This window comes from Equus quagga, chromosome 11, assembly GCF_021613505.1.
Source record: "Equus quagga isolate Etosha38 chromosome 11, UCLA_HA_Equagga_1.0, whole genome shotgun sequence".
NCBI classification, from domain to species: Eukaryota; Metazoa; Chordata; class Mammalia; order Perissodactyla; family Equidae; genus Equus; species Equus quagga.
The window spans coordinates 102,809,208-102,835,159 of record NC_060277.1 but is presented as its reverse complement, the minus strand read 5'-3'; the positions used below and the strand labels follow the sequence as shown (position 1 = coordinate 102,835,159).

Here is a 25,952-nt window from a genome sequence, read left to right as displayed (position 1 = left end):
ATGACCTACTGCAGATGGAAGTTGGAGGTAGGACCCTTCTAAAGCCATGCCATGCACTTCTCGGAGTACCTCAGCCCATCCAGAGTCCTCTATACTTAAAGGTATTCAAGCAAAGATTGGACAACCCTATCAGAAAGGTACAGGAGAAAGCTGCATTAAATTTCCCCTAGGGTTCTTTCCAACACCAGGATTCCAATAAGGATGTTTTGTTGTGATTCTTAGTTCCCTTTAAACTTGATGTGGATTAAGATCTCTAGCCTAAAATAGAGTTTTGGGGATTGGAACAAAATGGCCTATTTTAAGAACAATTATAAATAGATTTGTGATTACAGATTTAAAGGAGCACAATTATAAGATGTAAAAGAACGTCGTCTATCCATACCCGTTCAAAGAGATGTAAAATTCGTGGTTTGACCAGTTTCCTATCTTTGTAGACAAAGCCTTCTAAGTACAAGTACCATCAGTTTGTTTCTGATCTCCTGTCTCTTCAGGCTCAGGGATGTTGTGGCCCTTTCAGGCTCTGGAATTTAGGTTCAGAAAACCAAGCGCTCTTGCAAGTTTTCTCCCAAAAGCTAACTCACACGCTGTATGAATGTGTAGGATTAACCCTGTGACTGCTTCTATAGAATTCTCTGTTAATATGGTTTCAACTTATTTTTCTCACATGAGTACTTGAGAAAATAAATTATCCAGTCATGATGGGTTTTTTTAAGACAGAAATTGAAAGATCAAAAGAGATGTGACTGAAGGGCAAAACCTAGTTACCTGGTGTTCAATCAACCAGAACTTGGTTAACCAGCTGCCCGACCAATTTATATTGCACCAGTTGTCTTAGGCGCTTCAAGATACTGAAGAGCCTTCTGAATCATCAGGAAAAAAAATACCTTTTTTTACAAACAGTTTTAATGGTAAGCGAGTTTGGCTTTATTCTAATTTATTGAATAATGGCAACCTGTGTATAAAAGTATCAGGTAACTAGCTGTGTACTACCTCAAACATTGAATTAACCAAATACCCATTATTCCATCGTATGGATTTGCCAAAACCAAAAGAGACACACATGAACGTAGTGGAGCTGTTGGCGTGGTACCATGTCTGGCCACATAAACACCACAGGAACGAGAGAGAAGAGTCTTGGCCCCGTGTGGTTTGATACTAGCCTTTTCAGCATTTGTACAAAGAAGAGTGAGTTTCTACCCCTCCAAGGGCCAAATCAGACCTGCAGCTGCTGAGCCCCTGGAGCAGTGCCCATCTGAAGGGTCACTTCCTTCTCTCCCTGACCCTCATGCTGTGTCTGGAGCTGACTGTCTCTGCCCCGTGCTTTCTGTCTGCATCGTCAATGGAACCTATGGTGTGTGGTACTCGATCTTGATTTCTCTCATGGTGCTGTTTTCCTGTATTTCTAACATCTCCCCTACTAACCGAGCAGTTTTTCTCCTTCTCCTGTCTTTTACAGGGATGTCATGTCCGCTTCTTAAAGGTAGATCTCCCTGCACTCGGTCCTCTTCCACCCCTCCTTCCACAAAAACTTCCTGGTTTTTGTGGCTCCCAAGCCTGAGCCCCCAGCCATGCTCTCCACTTAACGATGCACTGTGTGTTCTGGTAGCTTGAAACTCGTGCCTACCTGTGTCTTAGTCTGTGCTCTCCTGTCCAAATGGCCGTGGTCCCCCAGTGAGGAAAAATGCTGTGTATTGATCACCCAGAGAGTATACGGTCCTTCCTTCTCTTCAGATTAGGCTCATTTAAAATTTTACCAAGGTAATATTGAAATCTCCTATGAATGATTAAAGATAAGTTCAAGTCTATTTTGAAAGCATCAAATGAACAGAAAGAGTGCATCTTTAAATTGACAACACATTTTCCTTTCTTTCTGTTAATATATGTTTCTGGTCACGTATGAAGACTCATCTTCAGTTTTATATGGGCCTACATCTACATTAGCATGCAATCAATATGGCGTACTTACACTACGTGTGTGCGTTTATGTAGAAGATGTAGTGTAATATGTCATGAGCTGAAATCAAATGGTTCTGACATTCTTAATGCCTGGCTTCATACTACTCACTATACTCCATTTTTCCCATTTTTTAATTTCTTCCTCACCCACTTAATTGTTGTAACTAATCAACCATTCTATCCCCCAACTATCCAATGGAACTTTGCAACTTGCATGTAAATTATTTTAAAAATCTGGTCTATTGTCATTTCTGACAACACCACTCTCTTTGGGGGAGCTCGGTAAGGCCATGGACCAGCTGTGCTCTCAGTGTATTATTGCCTTTGTTAATAATTAAAATCAGCTCTAGATTCTTACAGCGTATTCATATTGGAACCAACTGGAAGATTTAAAAATTCAAATACTACTTGAGTAAAGAATTTGCGAGGAGATCCCATCCTCTACCACAAGCTAGAATCAACTCATAATACTCTTTAAAAAACACTGGACTAAAGAAAACATCTAATAAGGAATGTTTTTAAAGTCTCTGATCTCTAGATAAGGTGAGATTAGTGACCTAGAGTTATTCGAAATGGGAAAGAAAGAAATATTCTTTGAGGTTTCACAAGTCTTGCGGAGTGTGGTAACTATCATGTGTGAAAATTTCCGCCTTTCAAGACTCCTGTTGTTGCCGCCCTCCTGTCGTTTGTTTTGTAAAACCCTGTCATTCAATGCAGTGTGTTCATTTTGGAGAAACGTCTTCAGAAGTCGGCCACACTTGAACACACTGAGCCCCCGGGCGATTTCTTCCCTTAGGGCACCAACATCCCACGTCCTCAGAGTAAGCAGACACCTCTTGATCATTCTGGGATGTCCTGACAGCTTCTGCATAAAAGCAAATAAATCTCCTGTCATCTTATACCTTGTTATTTCAGAGGACACCTCTACTCTAATGTAATAAACTCACACTTGGGTCCTCGGATCCTTCTTGTGACCCAAACGCCTTTGGCCTGTGTGACGTGACATTACAACAAGTTTTTGTCTTTGTTATTATGTTGGAAACTTTTATTCCAGGGAAAAATAATGTACATATTATGGGGCTGTGTTTCACAACATGTAGGAAAAGCTAGGTGCTGGTGCAAAACTCAGATGTGGCTGGAAAAGGAAATAAGAAAGGGAGGGAAAAAACAAAAAGGATTAGGATCAAGCTTTCACCTCTTAGGTCCCCTCCTGGCAGGTGAACCGTGGCCCCTCCCAACTTTGGGGAAGGGCTGTCCCCCTCTTCAGAGGGACTGTCCTGTCCCCCGCGTGCTGGGCAACACAGCTCTTACCTCGTCACTCCCAGGATGCAGCACGGGGTAGTGGTGAAGCGTCAGTCTGCCTGGGTTCGAATCTCAGCCCCACCACCTCCCAGCTGTGTGGCCTTGGGTCTCTTAGCTCATCTCCCTACCTCAGTTTCTCCATCTCTAAAATGGGGGTGATGAAAGCCAACCTCATAGGGTTGTTGAGAGGATTAAATGAGTAAATACAAAAAGTGCTGAGAACAATGCCTGGCTAAGTGTCTGCTGCTGTCACTGTTCTCAGCATTCTCCCACTTCTCACCCCCAGGCAGGACGAGTTAGGGGTCTTTTCTAATGGAAGTGCCACTGTGCAGGGCTGTTTTCTGAGAAGCCATCACCAAGTTGAAGCAAACCCTTTGTCGTGCTTTCTCAGCCACTCATGGGCCCCAAGTTGGGCGACCCCCCCATGTACAAGGAGCTGTCAGAGAGGAATTGCGGCCCCACCACTCCCGCCCACAGCCGGGAAGTGAGGCCGGGCTGAGTTCATTTAAGAACAGGATGGAGAGGAGACCAGTCGGCAGCTTCTTTTCTAACATGCTTTGTGTTGGTGCACATTTTTGATGTTTCCTGTGCCTTTTGTTATGAGTCTTAAGACAAGAAACACATTATTCTCCCTGAGAAAGAAAGTGTCCCCTGCGTGTTGGAAACTCACCCTGACCCAGGCGGTGGAAGGGGAGTCCCATCGAGCACTCACACCTCTTGTCTCCCGCTTGTTCACGAACTCATCTTCAGCTTCCCTGAAAATAGACTTGTCCATAATCAGTCCAGGGCCGGCCCCCAGAGACCATTTCTCTCTGTTGACAGACTGGAAAGAAACTTGCAGGAAGGACTCTCCGCAGCTCTGGCCAGTGGCCGTGGGTGGACAGCCGATTGTGCAGAGCTGACGGCTTTGGTAGGGGGTGCAGCCGTGGTCTCACTTCTTACTAGGGGTGTTCCTTTGTAACATGCATTTCCTCAGGCCCCAGCAGCCTGTGGGTCCCATGGGGTCACAGTAATTGAATTATTTTACATTTTTCTGGCTCTTCCCTGGCCTATTGACACAAAAGCCCCATCCACTCCCATAGCAGGGAGCATCCTTCCCCCCCACCCCAAATCGCACCCTTACACATCCTCCCCCAAAGCTCCTCTTCAAAAGGCCCTCCTGCCCTGGAGACCTGCCCTTCCAGCAAACACTGGACTGCTCAGCCGTGTCCCCTGAGGGCAGCTGAGGAGCCCCCCACTCTCATGACGGGTCTTGTCCCTGTGCTTCATCTCTGCCCCTCTCTGCTCGCTTCCTTTCAGAGGAGTCTCTCTTCTGATGCTGCAGCCTGGCAGCAGCTCCTGAACTCTGATTACGTCCCCCTCACTGTAGGAAGGGAGGGCTCCCCATGTAGGACAAGGTTGGGAGTTTCAGTCCATCTTACAGATGAAGAAACTGAGGCCTCAGAGAAGTCAACGATACCGAAACCGTCTTCCAGTCCACATGTGGCGGACCCCACATCCCATGCTCGTCACCGTGTTGAGTCCCCTCCAAGCTTCCCTGTCAGCCACAGGGGGCCCAGAGGCCAGCCCGAACCTGCGCAGCTGCCACCAGCCTGGGAAGCAGGTGTCCCACTGAGCTATAATTAGGTCCCTCGTTTTTAAAAACTGGTGTGGTTTTTAAAAACACTCCATGAAGATAGGATGAAATCAACGATTATGGAAATTTTGTGCTAAATTTAATTGCAGTCGGCCCCACTTTCCAAATGCTTGCTGCTGTCAGACATTTTATGAAAAAACTTAAATTGAGTAATTGAGCAGACATCCAGCATTTTGGGGAAAGGATCATTATGGTGGTGGTTTTACCTCCGTGTGGATGGGAGGTTCACCCCTCTTTCACTAGATGCCCAGTCCTGCCCACCTTTCCTGCAGCCGCTGCCCAGAGCTGCAGGGAAGTGTCTGGAACTTTCCACAGGGATCTGAGCTTTATTGTCAGTTGTGGCTTGATGGGGTTTTTTGTTGTTGTTTTTATTGACTTCAGGAGCTGCTGTTCTGTGATCATTTAGCTCCGGTTGAATTTCCCCAGTGGTGGCTTTTTCGTTGAATCTGCCCCCCTGTGGCTATCATCGTTTCTCGTTATTTCCCAGGTTGTTCTGTGTTTCTGCCTTTAAGATAAACAGTGCGGCTTTCTGGGACCACTCCAGGGCCCCCCTACAGCCCTCACTGCCTCCCTTTCCGCACTTCCTGCATAGGCAACTTGCAAAGTCCGGGCGCAGTTGAAGCTTTGGGAAAAGATTCAGGAGACACAGAGAGGTCTAGAAGTGGTTGGGGTTTTGCTCTTTTCTAGAAATAAAGCACCTGGAGATTCTAAAACACACTTTCTGCATCAGTACACATTCCCCTGGCATTGTGCAAAGGCCCGGCTCCCGCATTAGAGATTTGAGGCATCTTCCGTAAAGGTGTATCTGGGAAGATAGAAGTCGTGTCTTGTTTGTGCTGTTTCACAGCATTTATGGGACCTTTACCTCTGTGGGCCAGACTAGTGAACCTTAGGCGTGTTTCTGCTAAAACATCCCAGTCAAAGTGCAGTCAGTCCAGAAAATAAATACCACAAGAGGGCAGTAAAGACTTGCAAATAGAAGAGTCCATGAAACCTGCCCGCGGAAGAGAGCAATGAACTTGTGCCTGCATCTCTTTACTTTCTGACGGACGTGAAGATGGGAATCATACTTTGTGCACCCAGTTGTTCCTTGATTTGGGGGAATCATTGAGATGCTGAAAAGGCAAGAGGTCCAGGGTCTCTCTAGGTTGTTTCAAAAAGTTACTAAGTACCAAACGTGCCCTGACAGTGACATGCCATGCACATCCACTCACATTGGGCCTTCCTCTAAGGCAGGTATCAGAGGAGTGGGCGCCATCAGCAAACAGGTGAGAGAGAAAGACGGGTTTTTGCAGATAGAAAAACTTAGAAAGGGTAAGTTTTTGGTCCCGGGACCCTCACCTGAGGCTGGACTCTTAGAAACTGGGGAAAACATGGCAGCAGCCTTCCTGAGACCTTTTTAGTAGATCCGTAGGTTGACTACCGCAACCTGAAAATCACAGATTAGTCAGCCTAAGAAGATTTGTGTCAGCATCAGTGGACAACTCTGGGAGATGGGAAGACCAGGTTGGCTGTAAAGACAACAGCACAGCAGGATACTAGAGCGAATAACACTCAGTACAGATAGAACGAAGCACTTCGTGTTTTCTGCATTGGGCAAAGTGCTGCTGTGTCACGGATGCCGCGTTTCTCCTTAGAGTATGGCTCGGTTGCCATGACAACAGATGCCTGCTGGCTTCCCGTGAATTCAGCAGTGGCAGCAGCCTAAGTGGATGTGTCCATAAAAATATTTCTCATTAAGAAAATGACTGAATGTGGTTTCCCTTAAATTTCTGCTCCACTGAATGTCTACTCCACTCACTACATTGTTTGGCTGCAAACAGTTTTTTTCCTGGACTAGTCGGCATCTCAAGCATCATGGAAAAGACTGAATAGTAATTTAATCTGAGTGCACTTGAGGTTCTTAATTGTGGCTGTTCTGAGAGGTTAGCAAGGAGATAGAGACGTTTTGTTTAAATTTAACTGCAAATGAGGATGATTTAAGAAACCTGCATGATGTAGGGAGATAGGCAAACTACAGCCCACGGGCCACATTCTGGCTGCTGCCTGTTTTTGTAAATAAGGTTTTACTGGAACCCAGCCACACTCATTCACTCAGTCATTCATGTAGCTCTCACACTATAATGGCAGAATCTGGTAGATACTACAGAGACAGTATTTGGCTTGCAAAGCCAAAAATATTTACTATGTGCCCCTTTCCGGAAAATATTTGCCTATTTTTGATTTAGGAGGATGAGCACGGAATTCAAAGACCAGCGTTCTGGTTTCCAGGAAGGAAAATTGACTTAGACACATCACTTAGCCCCCCAGGCCTCAGGCTCCTCGTCTGTAATGTGGGTGGCCTTGATCAGCTTATCTCCAAGTTCTGTTCAAATACTGAAAGCCCTGTCCCCATTGTGCTGTTGGTAAAAGATGACATCCCAGAAGGGGCACCTCTTAGCACAGGGGAGTGACCTCAGCAGAATGATCCAGGGTCTGGTTTCAAGGACCAACGTAGAGGATAGTAGCATCCTTCTCTTCCTCCCCCAACACTGCCACAACCCAGTTCAGTGGCCGTAGGGAGTGGGGGTCGCTCTCTACCCTCACTGTCTTCACCTGTACCAAAGGCAGGTCAGCCCTTCCCAAGGAACCTTCTATGACTGACAGTCCTGAGTTCTGAGGTGCTCTCTGCACTTGCCAGCAGGAGAACTGAGGCACACCTGTGATTCCCGACTCTAGGAGAAAACTGCAATCAGCAGATGTTGACACAGTTGTATGGGAGAGCTCGCCTGGCCCCATGCCTCCAGGTTGCAATTGCAGATTAGATTGCCAAATCGGAAAAAAAAAAATACTCTTGAGAGTCCAACCACGAAATTAGACACACGACCTAGAAGAAACCAAGGTCCTGCCTTCAGGTTTTAGGCTACCTTGACTCTCTGGGTTTCCTTCTTTTCTCTCTGACTTTTCATGGTCGGATTAAAATGTCTGGCCTTGGGCACCAGCCTTTGCTATACCTGTACCTCTTGACCCAGCAATTCCACATCAGGAATCTATCCTGGAGAGACCGGGTATATTCATAGAGATTTGGACTACAAAATTGTTCATCTGCATGTTATTGAAAACGGTGAAAATTGGAAACAACCTAGGTGTCCAACAGTAGGGGAGTAGTTAAATAAACTGCAGTAGAGCCGCACAGTGGGCTGTTGTCACGAAAGTCATGTGGTAGAAGAGTGCTTATAACATGAAAAGAAGTTCACAACACAGCAGGGAGGAAAGGTTACAAACCATATAATTCTATATACATCAAAGAAAAAAACATGAAAAGAAAGAATTAGAAGAATAGTCACCAAAATGTTAACAATGATTATGTGCAGGTGATAAAATTATGGATGATTTGAATTGTCTTTTTTTTTCTTATCCTTGCATGTTGAATTTTCTAAAATGTACACATGTATTACTTTTATAACAAGCAGCAACTTTGTTATAGAAATTATTTAAAAGCAATAACTCTGCCTTTAAAACATTTTTATATTAGAAGTAATTGCCTTCCCCATGTACATGCTCATCCATTGGTTCTAAAAGTATCCAAAGGACCACGACACCCCAGGCGCTCTCCTGGGCCCTGGAGGACATCAGGGAACAGAACAGATGGGGTCCTGGCACTCCCTCCAGTGGATGGAGAAAGAGAAATGTATAACAGGCAGTGAGAAGAATGTAAGGGAATACACAGCCTGGGAAAGGATGATGAATGCCATGTGGAAGCCGTATACTTAAAGCTGCACCTGAGGTGAGACAGGAAAGCATCCTGTCTGGTGGGCCAGAGGAGCAGACAGTGCAAAGGCCCCAAGGCAGCTAGCATGCTTGGCATATTCCAGAAGATGAAAAACTGGCCACCAGAGAACCACGGGCATTTTATCTCCTCCAGCTGTGTTACCCAGGAGGCTATAATGCCCACAAAGTCGTATCATCTTCATCCGTTGCCAGGTTACTGAGTAGGAGGTAATAGACGTGACTCATGGCTTCTTAGAAACACACAGCCCTATTCCCTTAACGGTATCGTTGAAAACTCCTTCCCGGTTCCTTTGTGGGTTTCTTCTCCTGAAACTGCGTGATTTCTCTTAATGTTTCAGTGGGTGCAGCTGAATACGTTGCTTTAGAGGTAAGATGCTATGCTAAGGTCCTTAGCTACGCATGGCATGGCTATTTCTGTTACCCATGCCTGGGTTTATGGAGCAGCACCAAAACACCATCAGTCTTGTATTGCCAGGGTTGTTCAGATAAGTGCTGAATACAGGATATTTTCATTGTAGAAAAAAAAATGTGGAAGAAATACAGAATTACTCATTGCTTTTATGGTTAGTTATTGTTGGCCTGTCTGCCCTTGGAATCTTAGAAGTATAAAGAACCTTCTGTTATGTCAGGTTCATCTCTCTACACTTTGCAAACATCTTTGATAAATATATTCATCAAAGCCATGTTTTCTTTTATGCTGGGAGATACGGTATTATTAATGAACATTCACAAAATAGGTACGAATGGCCACATTTACAATGGGATGTAGTTTAGCGTTAAAGCATACTTCATGGGTTGGATTTCTACCGAAGATAGTCAGCACCTCTTGGAAGAATTGCTAGGCGGGGTGCTGTTGTGTTAGAGGCTGGCGATTTATGATTACACACTTCCCCCATGTCTTTATTGCCTGTTTTCCCACATACCAAAGCTAGTATATAATCATCATACAAAGTTCAAACATTGCAGAGTATCTATGGTATTACGCTAAATCATTTGGAATTTCCATGACTGTAGGACCGATCTCACATCTCAGCAGCTGCAAATGGTCCCACCTAATAGAAAATGAACATCTCTCGTAACCCCATCCCTCGTTGGGTACACAGCGCAGTAGTTTGGCACATCCTCCTCTCAGTTTTAATTTGAAAAACCCCCTAATAATGGGCCGAATGTGGGCAGCCTCTCACAATACACGTGGACAACTCCTCAGACACAGGCGTTTGACACACATGCCATGCTCAACCCCAACTGCGAGAATTTGAATTTGCAATATTCACATTCACTTTGTGTGATTTGCTTTACAGAAATGCCATCATAGGAGTCCTTTAAATTTTGAATACCTTAAACGATTGCAAACTATTATGTCTTTTCAAGAATAGATCTGTTGTGGGGGCCGCCCCCAAGGCCGAGTGGTTAAGTTCTCGAGCTCCGCTTCGGCGGCCCAGGGTTTAGATCCTGGGCGCGGACATGGCACTGCTCATTAGGCCATGTTCAGGTGGCGTCCCATATGCCACAACTAGAAGGACCCACAACTAAAATATACAACTATGTACTGGGGGGATTTGGGGGAGAAAAAGCAGGAAAAGAAAAAAGAATAGATCTGTTGTATAAAATGAGACGCACATCGGTTACGAGTAAATTGTCTGACGGGGACAGAGTACTGCTCCTCACAACCTGCTGGTCCACTTGGCATCGTGATGCCAGACTAGACCTAATGCTAATGAGCCATCTTTCAAGGAACCTAAAAATCCTGGATTCTGAGTTGTTTCATCATAGCCAGTAAACCAGGCTGTGTTTTAGCCTTATTAAAAAAAAAAAAAACATGCTAAAGCTGCAACATTTAAAGTCACGCTTTTCTGTTTTGTGCATTATATGTCATAGTTTCCATTTTTGTTTTCTCTCTCAGAACTTCTATGCCATTTTAATAAGACAGGGTCTTTTCCTGCACCAGTCCTAGCCGAGCCCCACAGGGGCTACAGAAGGCGCTCTGGAAATCGGGGTGAGCAGCTGGAGCCGAGACCTGATTCTTCTCCTGCCCCGCTGGGAGGCCTGGAAGCCCACGGGGACGTGCCTCTGCCTCCCCACAAGTCCTGAGCTCCTGCAGAGCCTATCTGCAGCCTTGACACATGTCCGTGGGTCACAGGGTTTCTGGTCTATGAGTCAACCAGGCAGACCCCTGACCCAGGTGACCTGCAGTTGCTCACGGAGGCCTTCAATGTGCAGTCAGGGAGGAGGCATATGCCAGGAGGCCAAGGGCCGTGCCAACAGTGTTGTCTTCCTGGGACAAAGGAGGAAACCAGGGTAAAGGGTATGATGTGAGGTGCTGCACTGGGGGCTTTTGCAAAGCGTTCCTCATTACACCTTCAGCATAGCCCAGAGGTATAGAAATCTTATTACCACCGTGTTACAGCTGAGGGATCTGAGGCTCAGAGAAGCAGTGTAATCTTCCCAGAGTCACACAGCAAATATGAGTAAGGCGGACATTTGATCCAAGCTGTTTGGAATCCAAGTCCAGGGCTCTTTCCAGAGTTGCCCATCAATTTTATATGATAATTGAACATTGTCAACGGTAGAAAGGGTCTCAGGAACATTGACTCTGAGGGGACATTTGAAGTTGGAGAAACATTCCAGCTGTCGTAAATCAGCACATCTCAAACTTAAATGTGCATGGGAATCACTTGAGGGTCTTGTTAAAAATGCATGTCCTGATTCAGTAGGTCCGACCTGGGGCCCAAGAGTCTGACAGGCCTCCAGGTGATGCCAGTGCAGCTGGTCCATGGACCACGCTTTGAGTGGCAGGGATGCAGACCGCAGTACCTTTGGACTGAAGTTCTTCAGAGGAGAGGCTACTTCCTATTGGTCTGGTTTTCTCAGCACCTGGCCCCATGTCTGGGACATGACAGACATATAGATATCTGTGGAATAAATGATGGAATGTTCTAAAGTCACACAAGGACCCATGAGTTCAACAACATGTGTGTCCTGAGCGAGAATTCTGTGCCAGGGCTCCACTAAGCCCCTTGAGAAAATAGAGGTGAATAGGAAGAAATAATAAGAGGCACCAAGCGGTGAACACTTGCTGGGTACCAGTTACCACGCCAAACGTTCTCACATCTACTCCTGCCAGGAGCCTTGTGAGAAGAACGTCAGCAGAATCATCCCATCTCACAGATGGAGGATCAGAGACTCAGAGTGGTTGACTTGTCCACGACCACACACAGCGTGTGCTGAGGTGGAGATCCAAACCCTGAGCTCTTGGCCACTGCTCTCTGAAGAGGTTGACAAGCATCATCAGAGCTGAGAGGGCCTTCCACCTTTGGGAGGTGGGAGAGGACTTCAAGGGAGGATGGTGGTACAGCAGGCCATGGATCTCCATCCCATCCACTGCTGCCCGGCGCCTGATCCTCCATCAGCTTTCTTTACATGAGTGTTGGAGACGAGCGAGATCCAACTTGAGATCCAGGATGGGCCAGCGAGGAGCATCGCTGATGGGCTCGTCCGTGCATTCGATCTCCAGTCCAGCGCAAGCCTCTTCTCTCTCCTCTGAATATCAGTCCAGGAGACTTGCTTTCTGTGTCTGCAGTTTGAATTCCCACTGGCTCATGTGCCCCGGCAGGGCGTCTGGCTGTGCTGGGCTGTGTTTGCGTTGCTATAGTGAAGGATGTCAGCACCCTTTCCCTTACGCCTCCTTGGGTTTGCTGAAGTCTCTGCAGTTAGGCTCAGCTTCAGCTTTATCCCTAGACATATATTGATTTTATTTGCACTCCTGCTGAAGCCTGAATTACATTCATGACAACCAGAGTTATATCCATAGTGTGCAAGCCAGGAAGGGCAGGTCTCTTTGTCCTGCTGGGAGACCAGTTGCCAAACAACCCATTAAAAACCTCAAAGAAAGGGTCGGCTCAGGGACTCATTGTTGCTCTTCATGCAGAGATCCAGCTGGGTCTGGGGCAGGCTGGACTTCTCATCTGAGGACTATCCCTTCGGAGAAACTCTTCCAAGGCCATGGTTTCAGCTTACTGCCCCAGCCAGTCCAGCATGGCCTCTGGGGAGGGTCGCTGTGTAGCCGACCTCCCTAAAAGCAGGGACGCCATGATAGCCAGCCTTCTCTGTGGCTGACCCAGCACATCCAGGGACTGCTTGAGGGGGAGAGTTCTGATTATATATGAACAGCCACCTGCACAGAGGCTGGGGCAGTTCTCTGAAACAGCCTACCGGATAACAGCTGCTTTTCTGTGTTAACATTTGCCATCTTGTGTGACTAGTGCTGGCCACAAGATGACCGTACTGTTTATGATTCGGCCTCTTCGAATTCTGTAAGTCCTAGTGCTTAAAGAAGACATGTTTTTGAACGAATGAATGAGATATTTATTGAGTGGGTAATTATGTGCCTGGCGCAGTGCTTGGTCTAAAGATACAAAGATGAGTGAGATGGTCCCTGTCTTTCAGGATCTCACAGTCTAGGGAGGAAGCCAGATCAGTGAATCCAGGAAGAAGGTACACGTGTCTAAGTTCCCCAGAAGCCAACTCTGCCACAAGGGTTGAGAACAAGGAGTTCAGGTGGGAAGGGATCCCAAGAAACCCGGTGGGGTGTAGGATGTGAGCCAGCGGAGCGAGGAAGCCAGCTGGGTACCATGCTGGAGCTCAGTCCTGCTGGGGAGAGGGGAAAACAGCATGGAACACACTTCTGTGTGCAGCTGGTGGTGGGCTGCACCCTAGGATGGTAACTGTGGGGCACGCCCTACAGAAGTCGCCTGACTAGAACCCTCAGACAGCCTCAGGTGTGCACAGGTGTGCAGAGCCCAAAGCTCAGGGGGACGTGGGCAGGGCAGAGACAGTGTCTACCACAGGCTGGAAATTCCAGGATGGAGGAGGCATCAGGGAGACAGAGGCGAGCCTTGAGTTGGACTCTGTGGGTGAACAGGACAGCATGGCCCCTATGGAAAGGGTGACCAAAGACCCGCGGCAGGAGCAAGGCTGGCGTGGCTAGGACAGAGGGCCGGGGGAGTGGTGGGAGCTAAGGTCACAGCCCCAAGCCCAGTCTCCTCCTCACCCGTTGTGATGACTTGACCTTTTCTCTCCACCAAATGGGAAGCCAGGGGACCAGGACAGCACCCCACTGAACAGGATCCTTCCAGGGAACAGGGCAAGGGGGACAGGGTGGAAGCAGGGAGACCCACGAGGAGGAGGTCACTGAAATGGGGCACCAGAGGTGGGGCCGCCTTGGCCAGAGAGGTCGCGAAGAAGGCCCTGAGCAGAGGGTGGGTCCTGCACATGATCTGAAGGTGGCTTTGACGTGAGCTGCTGATGGATCAGCTGTAGAGTGAGATTCAAAGAGGCGTTCGACAGTAAACACACCATCAGCAGGTATTGACAGGTTGCCGTGTGAGCTGTTAAGACCAGGGTGCAGTGAGGAGAAGGGCACGAAGTCTTTGGGGAGGGGTTCTCCAGAGAAATGACAGGGGAGCTGGGACCTGGATGGGGGTAGAAGTCAGCCAGGAGAGGGGGTCGGGGCGTTGCAGGCACAGTCTCCACAGAACATGATTGCACTCCGACTGCCTGGAGGGGAGCCATGGACCCAGGAAGGGTCGGAATTGGCAAGACAAAGGCGGCCCTGGAAGTGGTCTGGAGGCCGAGGCCTGGGGCTGTGTAGACCACCCTCCTGGGGGTCTTCTGCCTTCCCTGCCCTCAGGCTCCCGGCAACACAGCTGCTGCGGGGTCCACTGGCTGTCTCCTCCAGCCCCATTGTTTACTAGACCCGGGATGACCGGGGGCCTTGCTCCAAGTCAGTCCTAGACCACTGAGCTTTTGGTATCCTGGATATTTCTACCCTAGAAGAGCTGCTCATGGAAGCTCGGTGTTGGAGTGGCCCCATGCCATTCTGCAGCAAGGCCTGCAGGTGGCAGCGTGGAAATGGCTCTGAGGCGTGTCCTGTAGGTGACGTGGAAGAAATGCTGCTGCATGAAGACCTCAGGGCTGCTCTTATCTCAGGGCTGGCTCAAGCTGGGGAGAAATCCCCTTCTCACCCTCTAGGCCAGGCCACTGAGAAGCCAGCTCTCTGACAGTGAATGCACTTGGTGTGGGCAGCCTGGCCTGTCTCCTTCCCAAACGACCCGCTGCTCTACCCAACTCTGCTTCCAGCTACAGAGACGTGAGAGTGGCATCTGTCCAGGCAGGGCAGGAAGCTGGTGCCTTTCTCTCTCTGGCTTCGCCTCCTGAGAGCAGGAGTCTCCTTGGTGGATGTTCCTCCCCAACCTCACGGATTGAATTCGGAGCAGAGTCTAAGATCACATTGCATGTGGGTGCAGAAATCCCCAATGCTTTTTTGGCATTTATATCCCTTGAGCCTGACTGTGGGGAATATCTTGTCCCTGTAACTAGACTAAGATCACAGCACAAAACTCACAGAGCCCTTGTTGGGGTACAGCCCCCAGTGGAGGCAGGGATGCATGTGTGTATAAAGCCCCGTATCTCTCCTGGAGGCCATCGCCTCCATCTGCCCCCATTCCGACTGCACTGGCTGTGGTGTTGAAGGGTCAGAGGTGAAGGAGCAGTGACTGTTGAAGAAGGCCCCTGAGTCAGGAGCATCTGCTTAGGACACAGCACTGCAGGTGGAAGCTGTGCCCAGGTGAAAACGCTCTTCAGCTATTTCACGCACGTCAGAGCGATGAGTCCGTTGTGTTTCCGTCTTCTCGGATGTTACTGTGAAGTTTCTGATAATCTCTTTGTGCCTCTTCCTGATAACTTTTTTCTTTTTAAAAATCAGAAGAGCAGAATAGAGTGGCGTAGTCAGTATTCTCATCTCAAACTTGACTTTCCTGATTATTCATTTAAATTTAGACACAAACCAGAAAGTTTCTCAGCTTGGGCTCGTTCCTGGGGTGTCTGTTCGGAGGATGGTGCTGGTCCTACGGTTCAGGAGGGCTCTAACCCTTACCTGAGTGGTCAAGTCCTGACTCTTTCTCACAAGTCTGTCTCGAAATTCCTTCCCTCCTCTGTCAAAGGGGAGGCCAGTTTATATATCATCACAGTTCAGGTTTTGTCCTTAGAGAGCATGTTTCCAGTGGCCCCCAAGTTCCCACGTGTTTCCCACATGGACTGACAATATTATAGTGCAACTGTATTAAATACTTTCAGCCTCAAAGCAAAAAAGTCAGGGCCACCGTCCCCCATACTTTAATGTCTCTGCTTAAACGGGCATGCTGAGTCATCAGAGCATGCACTCGAGCTGTGAGGTTTGATCTCTGTACAAACGAGGTATTTTTATCAGAGAAAAGCGTCGCCTTAACATCACATCTGATGAACCCATTCAGACTCCATCTCTTTATTCATTCAGCCACAATGTTGAGTGCACACCCTGTGCCAAGCACTGAGTTAGGGCTGGGGATCCAGACACAGCTGACTGCGGCTCGTTCTGCTAATGCAGAGCCTCTTCAACAGAGCCTGGCACGAGGTGGCTCACTCAGTAATTGTGGGATGAAGGGATTCTGTGGCTCCAAGAGGGAATGTGGATGATTCCTCGAAAGCCGGAAAAAATTGCAAATCCCACGTTTTCCTCCAAGAGCTAAGAACTGAGGTTGCCAGTGCTTCGGTCGCATAGTCAAGCCCCTGAATGCCTCCTTTGCCTCCTGCGCCATCTTGGTGACCATGTTGACTTGAGTGATGTCCTGGTCCCTGCTCCAAAGCTCAAAGGTGCCCTTAGGTCTGCTGCCTTGGGGAGGGGGAGGCACTCTCTCCTTAACAATGTATCCAGAGCTGGAGTCTTTGCCCTTGGGCTCAGCCAGCCCCCAGGACCCTGGCCTCGGCAGCAGACTCACGGTCAGTCAGGCGGTGTTCAGCAGGCAGGGGCTGTGGGGAGACTTTCCGCCCACACCAGGCTTCTCCTCGGGCTCCCTTGCTGACTGTTAGATGTCCCCAGGTGATCACTTGCCCTTCCTTTTCTGCTGAGCCCTCTGACTTTTCACCTCTGACATGAGACTAACTCCCCATGGGAGAAGAATGAGGGTGTGGTCCCTCCAGGGCCTTTGTGTGGCCCGAGTCTAGTTTATAAAAACTCACACATCACTGACCAAATATCCTTCAGGCTCAAAGGGCGCCGTGTGTTTGATGTGACCAGATTCTCATGCATGTCGTCATTTCTTTTCCTAAGTGCAACTCTTGACTTAAACACTCTATTCTTACTGTGCCTTTTAAAGTGGCAATAAATCATCCCCCCAGCTTGCCATTTAAGCGGTTCTCCTTGCGAGGACACTATGCTCCCTTTTTGCCTGGGTCCAAGTTTCCTTCATGTAGATTAATCTTAGACTGGAAAGTCTACAAATAAGAAAAGCATCAGTACACAGTTTACTTTTTTCATTATGTTAACAGTCACAAAGCACCATTTTCCCCAAGAAGTTAACTTCTCCATCCAGGGATTACAAACTGCCTGCCCCTGGTGGAGTCCCATGACTTGATTCTCGGGTTAACCATATACAGAGTCCTCTCATCTCGTGAGAGGTAGGGGCAATTTTTTGCTACCTTGCAAGTGTTGCCCTTAGGGTGAGAAAAGCCTCTGAAGTATGAGTAGATCTTTCATCACCCTCAGATTCCTTTTCTCGCCCCATCCCACCTCTCACCTCCCAGCCAGCTTAGTTACACCATGCTTTTTTCTATCAGTCTTTTCCCTGGAAAAATGACCGACTGTTCTCATGTGTGCTTGTTTAGAAAGCCAAGCTTGGCCCTGCTGGTAACAAAGTGATCAGTCCTTCAGAAGACAGGCGACAACCTTCTAACAACCTTGACAGAGTGAAACTCACCGACTTCAATTTCCTCATGGTGCTGGGGAAGGGCAGTTTTGGGAAGGTAAGAGAGCAGGAGTCTGTGCACGGCTGGGCTTTTGCAGAGAATGTTGGAATCGATCCGGTTCTCCCCAAGATTTCCACAGCAGCCCTTTAGATTGCCCTGCTCGCTGTACTGGTTTCTCAGATGTTTCCTTTCATTAAAATGAAATGTTTCGTTTCATTAAAAACAACTGCATCCAAAAAGCTACAGAGGATTCACTGTGTGTCACCCTTTCAGTGATCAGCACAGAGTGGGTGCTCCCAAATGCCAGTTGAATGAATAATTTTCACAATTAAAAATTAAACGTTGCCTTGTAGTAAGCACTTGTAATAATTAAGAGACAGTGAACTGGGTTTCTTCAGCTCTCAGCCTGGATGTCTATATTTGGCTTCTCTGGCCTCAAATCTCATGATAGACTCAGGAACTGATTGCAGTCCTGCCTGTTTTTTTTGTATTGGTTCCTGACTCATGAAAAGCTTATAAAGGTCGGTCACATTTTGCTCCAAGGATGCTCTTGAAAAATGTGCTTAATTCAAGACTGATCCCGATGATGCTGGGTATTCCTTTTAGCAGCCACAATAGCGCCATCGTGTGACAATAGCCTACACAGTGCATAGATCTTGCCAGCTTAGACACTGTACAGTGCTGGAGGAATTTAATTTGCAGGGATGTGCAATATTTCAAAATCTCATAAAGTAGAACTTTATTAATATTGTCATATCACACATTTACAGATTTGCATGAACTGTCCCCCGACCTGGTTTCCCCTCCTCCCCCGGTACCAGACATATGCCTAGAAGTTTTCAGGTTGCTCTTCCTCTGCTCCCAGGTGATGCTTGCTGACAGGAAGGGAACAGAAGAGTTGTATGCTATCAAAATCCTGAAGAAGGACGTGGTGATTCAAGATGACGATGTGGAGTGCACCATGGTGGAAAAGCGAGTCCTGGCCCTGCTTGACAAGCCCCCGTTCCTGACGCAGCTGCACTCCTGCTTCCAGACGGTGGTAAGGATCCAGGCTGTCTATCTGTGGCACAGCACACAGCGTACTCTCACGGGCTACCCCTGAACCAAAGTGTTCTCCACACCTGAGTCAACCTTAGTCCTGTGGAGAAGGCTGGAGAAAGGGCTAACCTGGGGACCGCTCAGCCCCCGATTCTTCTCTGCCAAGCAGAAGTGCCTGGGGACAACCTCTCACTCTTGTGCCCCTGGGAGATTTGGGGCTCCCCTTCTCTGTGATGTGGCCACTACTTAGAGGCTTGACGTTAATTCCATTTAGTTCAAACTGTTATATCAAAGTTTTCTTCATAGCAGGCAATGTGCTAAGACTTTCAGATACAAAAACAATAAAATAACTCAAAGTCCTAGCTTTTTAAAACCACTGGTCTAGCTGCCGGGCCTTGCGTTGGAACATTAGGAGACTTGATCTCTTACAAGAGTGTGTTCTTGTTTAATGCCACACAGCAGAGGTTGGCAAACAGGCCTGTTTCTATATGGCCCATGAGAACTAAGAAAACTTAGAAAAAAAAAAGAAAAGAAACCCGAAGAATAATATTTCCTGACATGTGAAGATTAGATGAAATTCAAATTTCAGTGTCCATAAATGGTTTTCTTGGAACACAGCCATGCTCATTCATTTACTCATCCTCTACACTGTTTTCATGCTAGTGAGGCAGAGTTGAACAGTTGCAAGACACACACAAAGCCTAAAATATTTACTAGCCCGTTACAGAAAAAGTTTGCTGAGCCCTGTCATAGAGTATAACTAAACAGAGGACAAAACAGTTCCAAAGCACTAACCAGCCAGCTGTGGGGCCAGGGCTCTGGCATGGTGCTTGCAAGTAGCCTGCAAGAAATATAAACATTTAGATAGCACCGTAGTGAGGCATTCCCAAAGACAGGCTTTCCACTCCTCAGCAGCTGTCCTTTTTAAGATATGACTCAATAATCAGTAGCTATAATTGTTACTGTTATAATGATGATTATTTTCAACTTCCCGTTGGCCGAAAATTGACTTTCTATTTTATGCCTCTCTTTAAAATTTCTTGGAAGGCGCCCCCTCAATGCTCTTAGATTTTAGAGTCTCAAAATGGCAGGGCAGTCACACAGTCTCTGGATGGGCAGTGGGGCTGCAGAGTCAGGCGCCGGCCACTGTATGTCAGCCTGGCACTGGCGGCACGGTCAGCGCCCTGCTCCCAGCAGCTCCTAAGCAGCGCCAAGGAGAGGAGAGCAATGTGCTAGGGAGAGAGAACCACATCCCCGAATCCCAGCCCAGATCCTGTAACCCTGGTTACGCTGATTAGGCTCCAGAAAGCCACAGAGCAGAGAAATAAACATGAAATTAAAGTTTGTAACAGGAAAGCTGAGATTGAAGATCCCAGAGCTGTTTCCTGCTTATTAGCACCAGCTTCATCATTTTTTTCTCTCCCTGTGCAATACTTTAATGTTTAATAACCTCTGTAAATGGTGATGCTGTCCAGAAGAGAGCAGAGGTCAGCTTCTACCTCCGTGTGCTGTGCTGTTAGTTATTTCACTATTAAACCCTCTCATTCTCCCCATCTGTTCCAGCATAATGTCCTCATAAGTATGCAGATTTATTTGGTTCCCTAATATGCTCCCTCGGTGGGGCCAACACTTAGCATACCAGTGACAGAGAAAATCAGAAACAACATTCAGGCATGTTATGGATGCAAAAGAACATTTGATTAGCCTCTCCACTTATAGTCCCCTCCCCCACAGTAAATATCATTGAGCGTTTACAATTTATAAGCCCCACGTAATTGACAAGACTTGTTTTCAGAAGCATCCAGTTAAACACATTACCACGTTACTATGGCATGCCTCCTGGACACTGCAAACCAGAAACACTAGTTAAAATTAAATAATTGGCCCATGTGGATTCTTCACACCGTCTCTAACATAGAAATGTGTCACGTGTGTAGGAGAAAAGGAGGAACGTTTGAGGCCGGTACTCTAATGGGGAGCACACGTAGCCAGAAGGGGGCAGACACGTTCTCACAGAGCCATTATTTCAGAGTTATGTAATAACTTTATACCTCCCAAGGCCCTCGTGCAATAGGGTTTATGACTTATTCTTTATTTGGGGAAGAAAGTTTTGAAGGGCTGCACTGAGCAGATCTGCCAGTGCGGCCCACATTTAACTAACAAGAAAGCAAAACACAGTCTGCACAGAGTGAGGGAAGCCGCTGTGCCCGTGGAGGAGTCCTGCTCACGTTTTGACCTTGGTCTTCAGGATCGACTATACTTCGTCATGGAATACGTCAATGGCGGGGACCTCATGTACCACATTCAGCAAGTAGGAAAATTTAAGGAACCACAAGCAGTGTGAGTACTTTTTTTTTTTTTTTTGAGTCTCTTAATTTAGACAGCCATAGTATTCCCAACTGGAAACTTCTGCTGAGTGAAATATGAAAGTGGAGCTCTGTCTGGTTCAAGATGGAGCACTGTCACCTCCCAGGGGGGCAGGTTTATTGGCAGGGTCCCTCTGAACGTTTCCTAAGGAGAAGTTGATTCTGCTTCTAGTAGATTGGAGATGCTGATGTAACCCCTTGTTACCCGATTCCACCCTCATTGATTGAGTCAGCTACTCATTTCTTGAACACATGGTCTTGCACACCCACAATGCACCAGATGCTGGGAGTGTGAAAAGAACCAGTGGCTCCCTGCCCTCCAGAGTGGAGCGGGATGTCAGTCGACAGTTGTAACGTGTTGCCATTACTTTAGAGGTGGCACAGGACACCATGCAAAGCCCCGAAAGGGAGGCAGTGAGGGAGGAACGTCCTTGGGGAATGCCCAACCCAGAGGTACGGGAGATGGTGTGAGATTCTTCTTTTGTGGTGGTGTGAGAGGCAAGGGTTCTAGGTGACAAGCATGGTGGAGGGCCTGGCTGAGGAACAGGGAAGGCCGGAAGGGGGCTTGACAGCATCAGGTTAAGTTTTCATATAGCCTCCTGGCCAAGAGCCGAAGGAAGAAGGCAGGGAGTATACGGGCCAGTACCAGGGGCTTGGTGCAAATCTATGTAGACGAGAGAGAATGGAGCTGTAATTAGGGCTTGACCTTGGAGCCAAAGAGGAGTAAGTGGCTTTGAGAAACATTCTGGAGGACGAAAACCAGAACTTGGTGACGGGGTAGGGGGGTGACACGAGAGAAATCTCTTCAGGTGACACCCGTTTTAGGTTTGAGAGGCAGCAGCCACCGAGGAGGAGGTGGTTGGGGGGAATCATGAGCTCGGTTTGAAAGGTTTCATTGGGATGTGCTTGGATGCAGGGTCGCAGGGATGCAGGAGTTGGCAGCACAGGAGAGAGACAGGGCTCCAGGGGAAGATGGAGAATCATCCATCTGGAAGGCAGCCTTCGATACCTGCAGAATCATCCCATTTTTCACGGGCCAGGAAGTCTCAGGAAACTCAGCAGAAGCAAATCTAAACAAACAGCTATTTCATTTCCCTCAATGAGGATGCGATGCGCAGTGGGCATGTACCTGATCAATCAAGTTAGCAAATGTTCATCAGATTCTGGCCAACGTTCAGTCTCAAAGATAAATCTGAAGAACTTTTGGCCCGTGTGGGTTGATCTGTCCTACAGAAGATTAACTGAAGGCAGAATAAGGAATTCTTGGGTAACAAGCTTAAAAAATGCGAAGGGAGATTTTTCTGTTTTTATTTTCACTTTTCAATTTTCAGAACTGCCTGGCCTTATCCCTTCTCTTATGTTGTTAGTCATAAACCATTAAAATCCTCAGATTATAAGATAAATCTTGATAACACAGAGCTGTAAGGAACGAGCAGCAGAATGGCCACCTTATGTTCTGAAGTATTTGTATTGCTTTCATTGTATTTGTGTTGCCTGAAAGCTTTTACTTTATACAGAAAAATACAGAAAATACAGAAAAGCATGAAAAATAATATAAAAGTCACCCGTAATCCCAACTCTTTTCCGTCCCTCGTCTTGTCCCTCTCTTGCCAGCCCTCAAGGGTGTCCCCCCCAACCCCCACGCCGTCGTTAAGAGTTTCGTCCTTATCATTACAGCACTCTTCTCTGCTCCTGTAGACACGTGTGCTTATTCTAAGCCTTCTGGGTGTGATGTTCGCGCAGGCACAGTCTTGTGGCTTCTTACACTTCAAAGATTCCTAAATGCTATGCAAATTTTAAAACATCCTTCAACATTTAGTCTGAGTTTCAGATATTAACCTGTTAATGATTTTGAAGTAATGGCAGTAACTGCTTTTTATTGTGAAGCGTTTGAAAGGGTAAACTCAGATGTGAGTCATGGCGTGTGTCTCATTTATCTCAGCGCTTGGAGTTGGGGTGGGGGATGAGTAACCTAGCTAAAGAGTTCATCACACATTATTCTTTGTCTTCCAGAGAATAATACTATTTTCAAACACTAATGTCTTCTGTCCAGAATAGGAAAATGAAAATTTTCTCCACTCTACCCTAGTCCTGATGTAGAATAATCTAATAGTCACTCTTTTTTTTATTGTTGTCATAATAGCTTATAGCATAGTGAGATTTCAGTTGTACATTATTATTTGTCATACACCATATAAGTATGCACCTTCACCCCTTGTGCCCACCCTCCACCCCGTAGTAACTACTAACTTGTTCTCTTTGTCCATAAGTTTGTTTATCTTACACATACGAGTGAAATCATATGGTGTTTGTCTTTCTCTGTCTGGCTTATTTCACTTAACATGATGCCCTCAAGATTCGTCCATGTGGTTATGAGTGGCACAATTTTGTCTTTTCTTATGGCTGAGTAGTATTCCATTGTATATATACACCACATCTTCTTTATCCAGTCGTCAGTTCTTGGGCACTTGGGTTGCTTCCACGTCTTGGCTATTGTGAATAGTGCTGCAGTGAACATAGGGGTGCATAAGTCTCTTTGAATTGTTGATTTCAAGTTCTTTGGGTAAATACCCAGTAGTGAGATAGCTGTGTCATACGGTATTTCTCTTTTTAATTTTTTGAGAAATCTCCATACTGTTTTCCATAGTGGCTGCACCAGTCTGCATTCCCACCAGCAGTGGATGAGGATTCCCTTTTCTCTGCAACCTCTCCAACATTTGTTATTTTTTGTCTTGGTGATTATAGCCATTCCAGTGGGAGTAAGAGGATATCTAAGTGTAGTTTTGATTTGCTTTTCCCTGATGATTAGTGAGTTGAGCATCTTTTCGTGTGCCTATTGGCCATCTGTACATCTTCTTTGGAAAAATGTCTGTTCATATCTTCTGCCCACTTTTTGAGTGGGTTTTTTGTTTTTTTGTAGTTCATTTGTATGAGTTCCTTATATATATATATATATATATATATATATTGGTGGGCTGTTTTTTCATTTTGATCTTGGTTTACTTTGCCTTCCAGAAGCTCTTTAGTCTGATGAAGTCCCACTTGTTTATTTTTTCTTTTGTGTCCCTTGTCTGAGGAGACAAGGTATTCAAAAAGATCCTTTTAAGTCTGATATCAAAGAGTGTACTGCCTATATTCTCTTCCAGAAGTTTTATGGTTCAGATCTTACCTTCAAGTCTTTGGTCCATTTTGACTCTATTTTTGTGCGTGGGGAAAGATAACGGTCTACTTTCATTCTTTTGCATGTGGCTGTCCAGTTTTCCCAGCACTATTTATTGAAGAGGCTTTCCTTTCTCCATTGTGTGTTCTTGGCTCCTTTGTCGAAGATTAGCTGTCCATAGACGTATGGTTTTATTTCTGGGCTTTCAGTTCTGTTCCATTGATCTGTGTGTCTGTTCTTGTACTAGTACCATGCTGTTTTGATTACTATAGTAATAGCCACTCTTTAAAAAGTTGTACAGTCATGCATCACTTAACAACAGGGATACGTTCTGAGAGATGCATCGTTAAGCAATGTGATTGTGCAAACATCACAGAGTGTGCTTACACAAACCTGGATGGTGTGGCCCGCTACACACCTAGGGTCTATAGTACTAATCTTATGGGTCCACCGTCATTAAGTGAAATGTCGTTATGTGGTGCATGACTGTATTAGAAATTTCTTTTAAGCAGTAAACTAGCTGTCTAGCTGCCCTAGATAAGAAGCACTTGTTTCTGGGCAGGTAATAAACCTATCTCATTGATTTTATTAGCTGTTATCTTTCCTTGGGGAAGTTGGAGTAATAAAATGGCAGAGGGAAGGTCGAAGGGTTGGAAGAACATGTGTAGGGCAGTGCTGATCTCCGACAGTTCCAGAGTCTACATTCTTTTACCTCTTCAGTGCCTGAACTGGAGGGTACAAAGTCTCCAGGAATCCAAAGAAGCAAACCAGAAACCTCATGAGCATTTTGTTTTGCAGATTCTATGCGGCCGAGATTTCCATTGGATTGTTCTTTCTTCATAAAAGAGGAATCATTTATAGGTGTGTATCGAAGCTCTACCACCCGCACTGTCGAGAGTTTGGCTGGACCTCTGGACCTCTGTGGGCATGTAACTCTGTGATGGGGACTTAAGATAAGGAGTTGATAACCCCTGAGGTAACAGACACCTTCTGGGGCCTACCTTTCTCTGCAGCCTCCAGGCAAGTCAGAACCGCCTTCAATTTCTGGGCCTCAAAAGATTTTATCTCATTTCAAGATAACAAGAAAACATGCTTTTCTCTCCACCTCCAGCTCCTTCCTCTGCCTCTTATTTGGAATGGAGGTCAAGGAGCAATGGAAACCAAATTTCTGTTCTAGATGCTCAGCAGCAGCAGAACATGCGGAAATAGAGGGAGGCAAGGGAAAACCATTGGATTAAATTCTTGAGGTTGTTGGTTACAGTGAAAGTCTGGTGCCAAAGAGAAGACTGTCTCCCAGTATTAAGTGAAGAGTAGTTAAAAGGACATAGGCAGAGGGGGAGGGACACGTGTGTGACCCACAGAGGTTGTTCTGAACCCATGATTTTGCAAACCTGGTTGTGTATCAGACCCCTCTGTGTAGGATACTAATAAACCAAATGACTAGGATCTCCCCAGACCTGCTGGATTCACATGCTCAGCCAAGCTTGGGAATCGCTAGTTAAGTCATTTGGTCATTCATTTAGTATGCATTTATTAAGTACCACTGTAAGCCAGGCAACACATTAGGAGATTTAAAAAAATATGAAAGCTCAATAATGCCTGGTCCCGGCTCTCCTGGGACTTGAAGTGAATATAACGTTGAGATGGCAGCTGGTCAGATACCCTTCTGTCTCACCAGCTCCAGAGCAAACTGTGTCGTGTCATGGGAAGGACACTGATGCTATTCTGCTTCCTTACAGGGATCTGAAGTTAGACAATGTCATGCTGGATTCGGAAGGACATATCAAGATTGCTGATTTTGGAATGTGCAAGGAACACATGATGGATGGAGTCACGACCAGGACCTTCTGTGGGACTCCAGATTATATTGCCCCAGAGGTAGGGAGCAGCACGTTCAAACAGCAGACACAACCCCCTTATGGGGTATAGAGTCATTCGTCAG

The 25,952-nt window shown here is 46.7% G+C and overlaps 1 protein-coding gene across 2 annotated transcripts in view; it reads left to right on the top strand.

The window, feature by feature from the left end:
* The window catches only part of PRKCA (protein kinase C alpha), a 404,998-nt gene that overhangs the window by 330,185 nt on the left and 48,861 nt on the right, over window positions 1-25,952 (top strand). For both annotated transcript variants that reach the window (XM_046675327.1, XM_046675328.1), the window contains exons 9-13: window positions 17,366-17,503; window positions 18,312-18,485; window positions 20,733-20,824; window positions 24,809-24,871; window positions 25,750-25,888. In XM_046675327.1, the coding sequence (XP_046531283.1) occupies window positions 17,366-17,503; window positions 18,312-18,485; window positions 20,733-20,824; window positions 24,809-24,871; window positions 25,750-25,888 (606 nt within the window). The remainder of the gene's footprint in view (window positions 1-17,365; window positions 17,504-18,311; window positions 18,486-20,732; window positions 20,825-24,808; window positions 24,872-25,749; window positions 25,889-25,952) is intronic.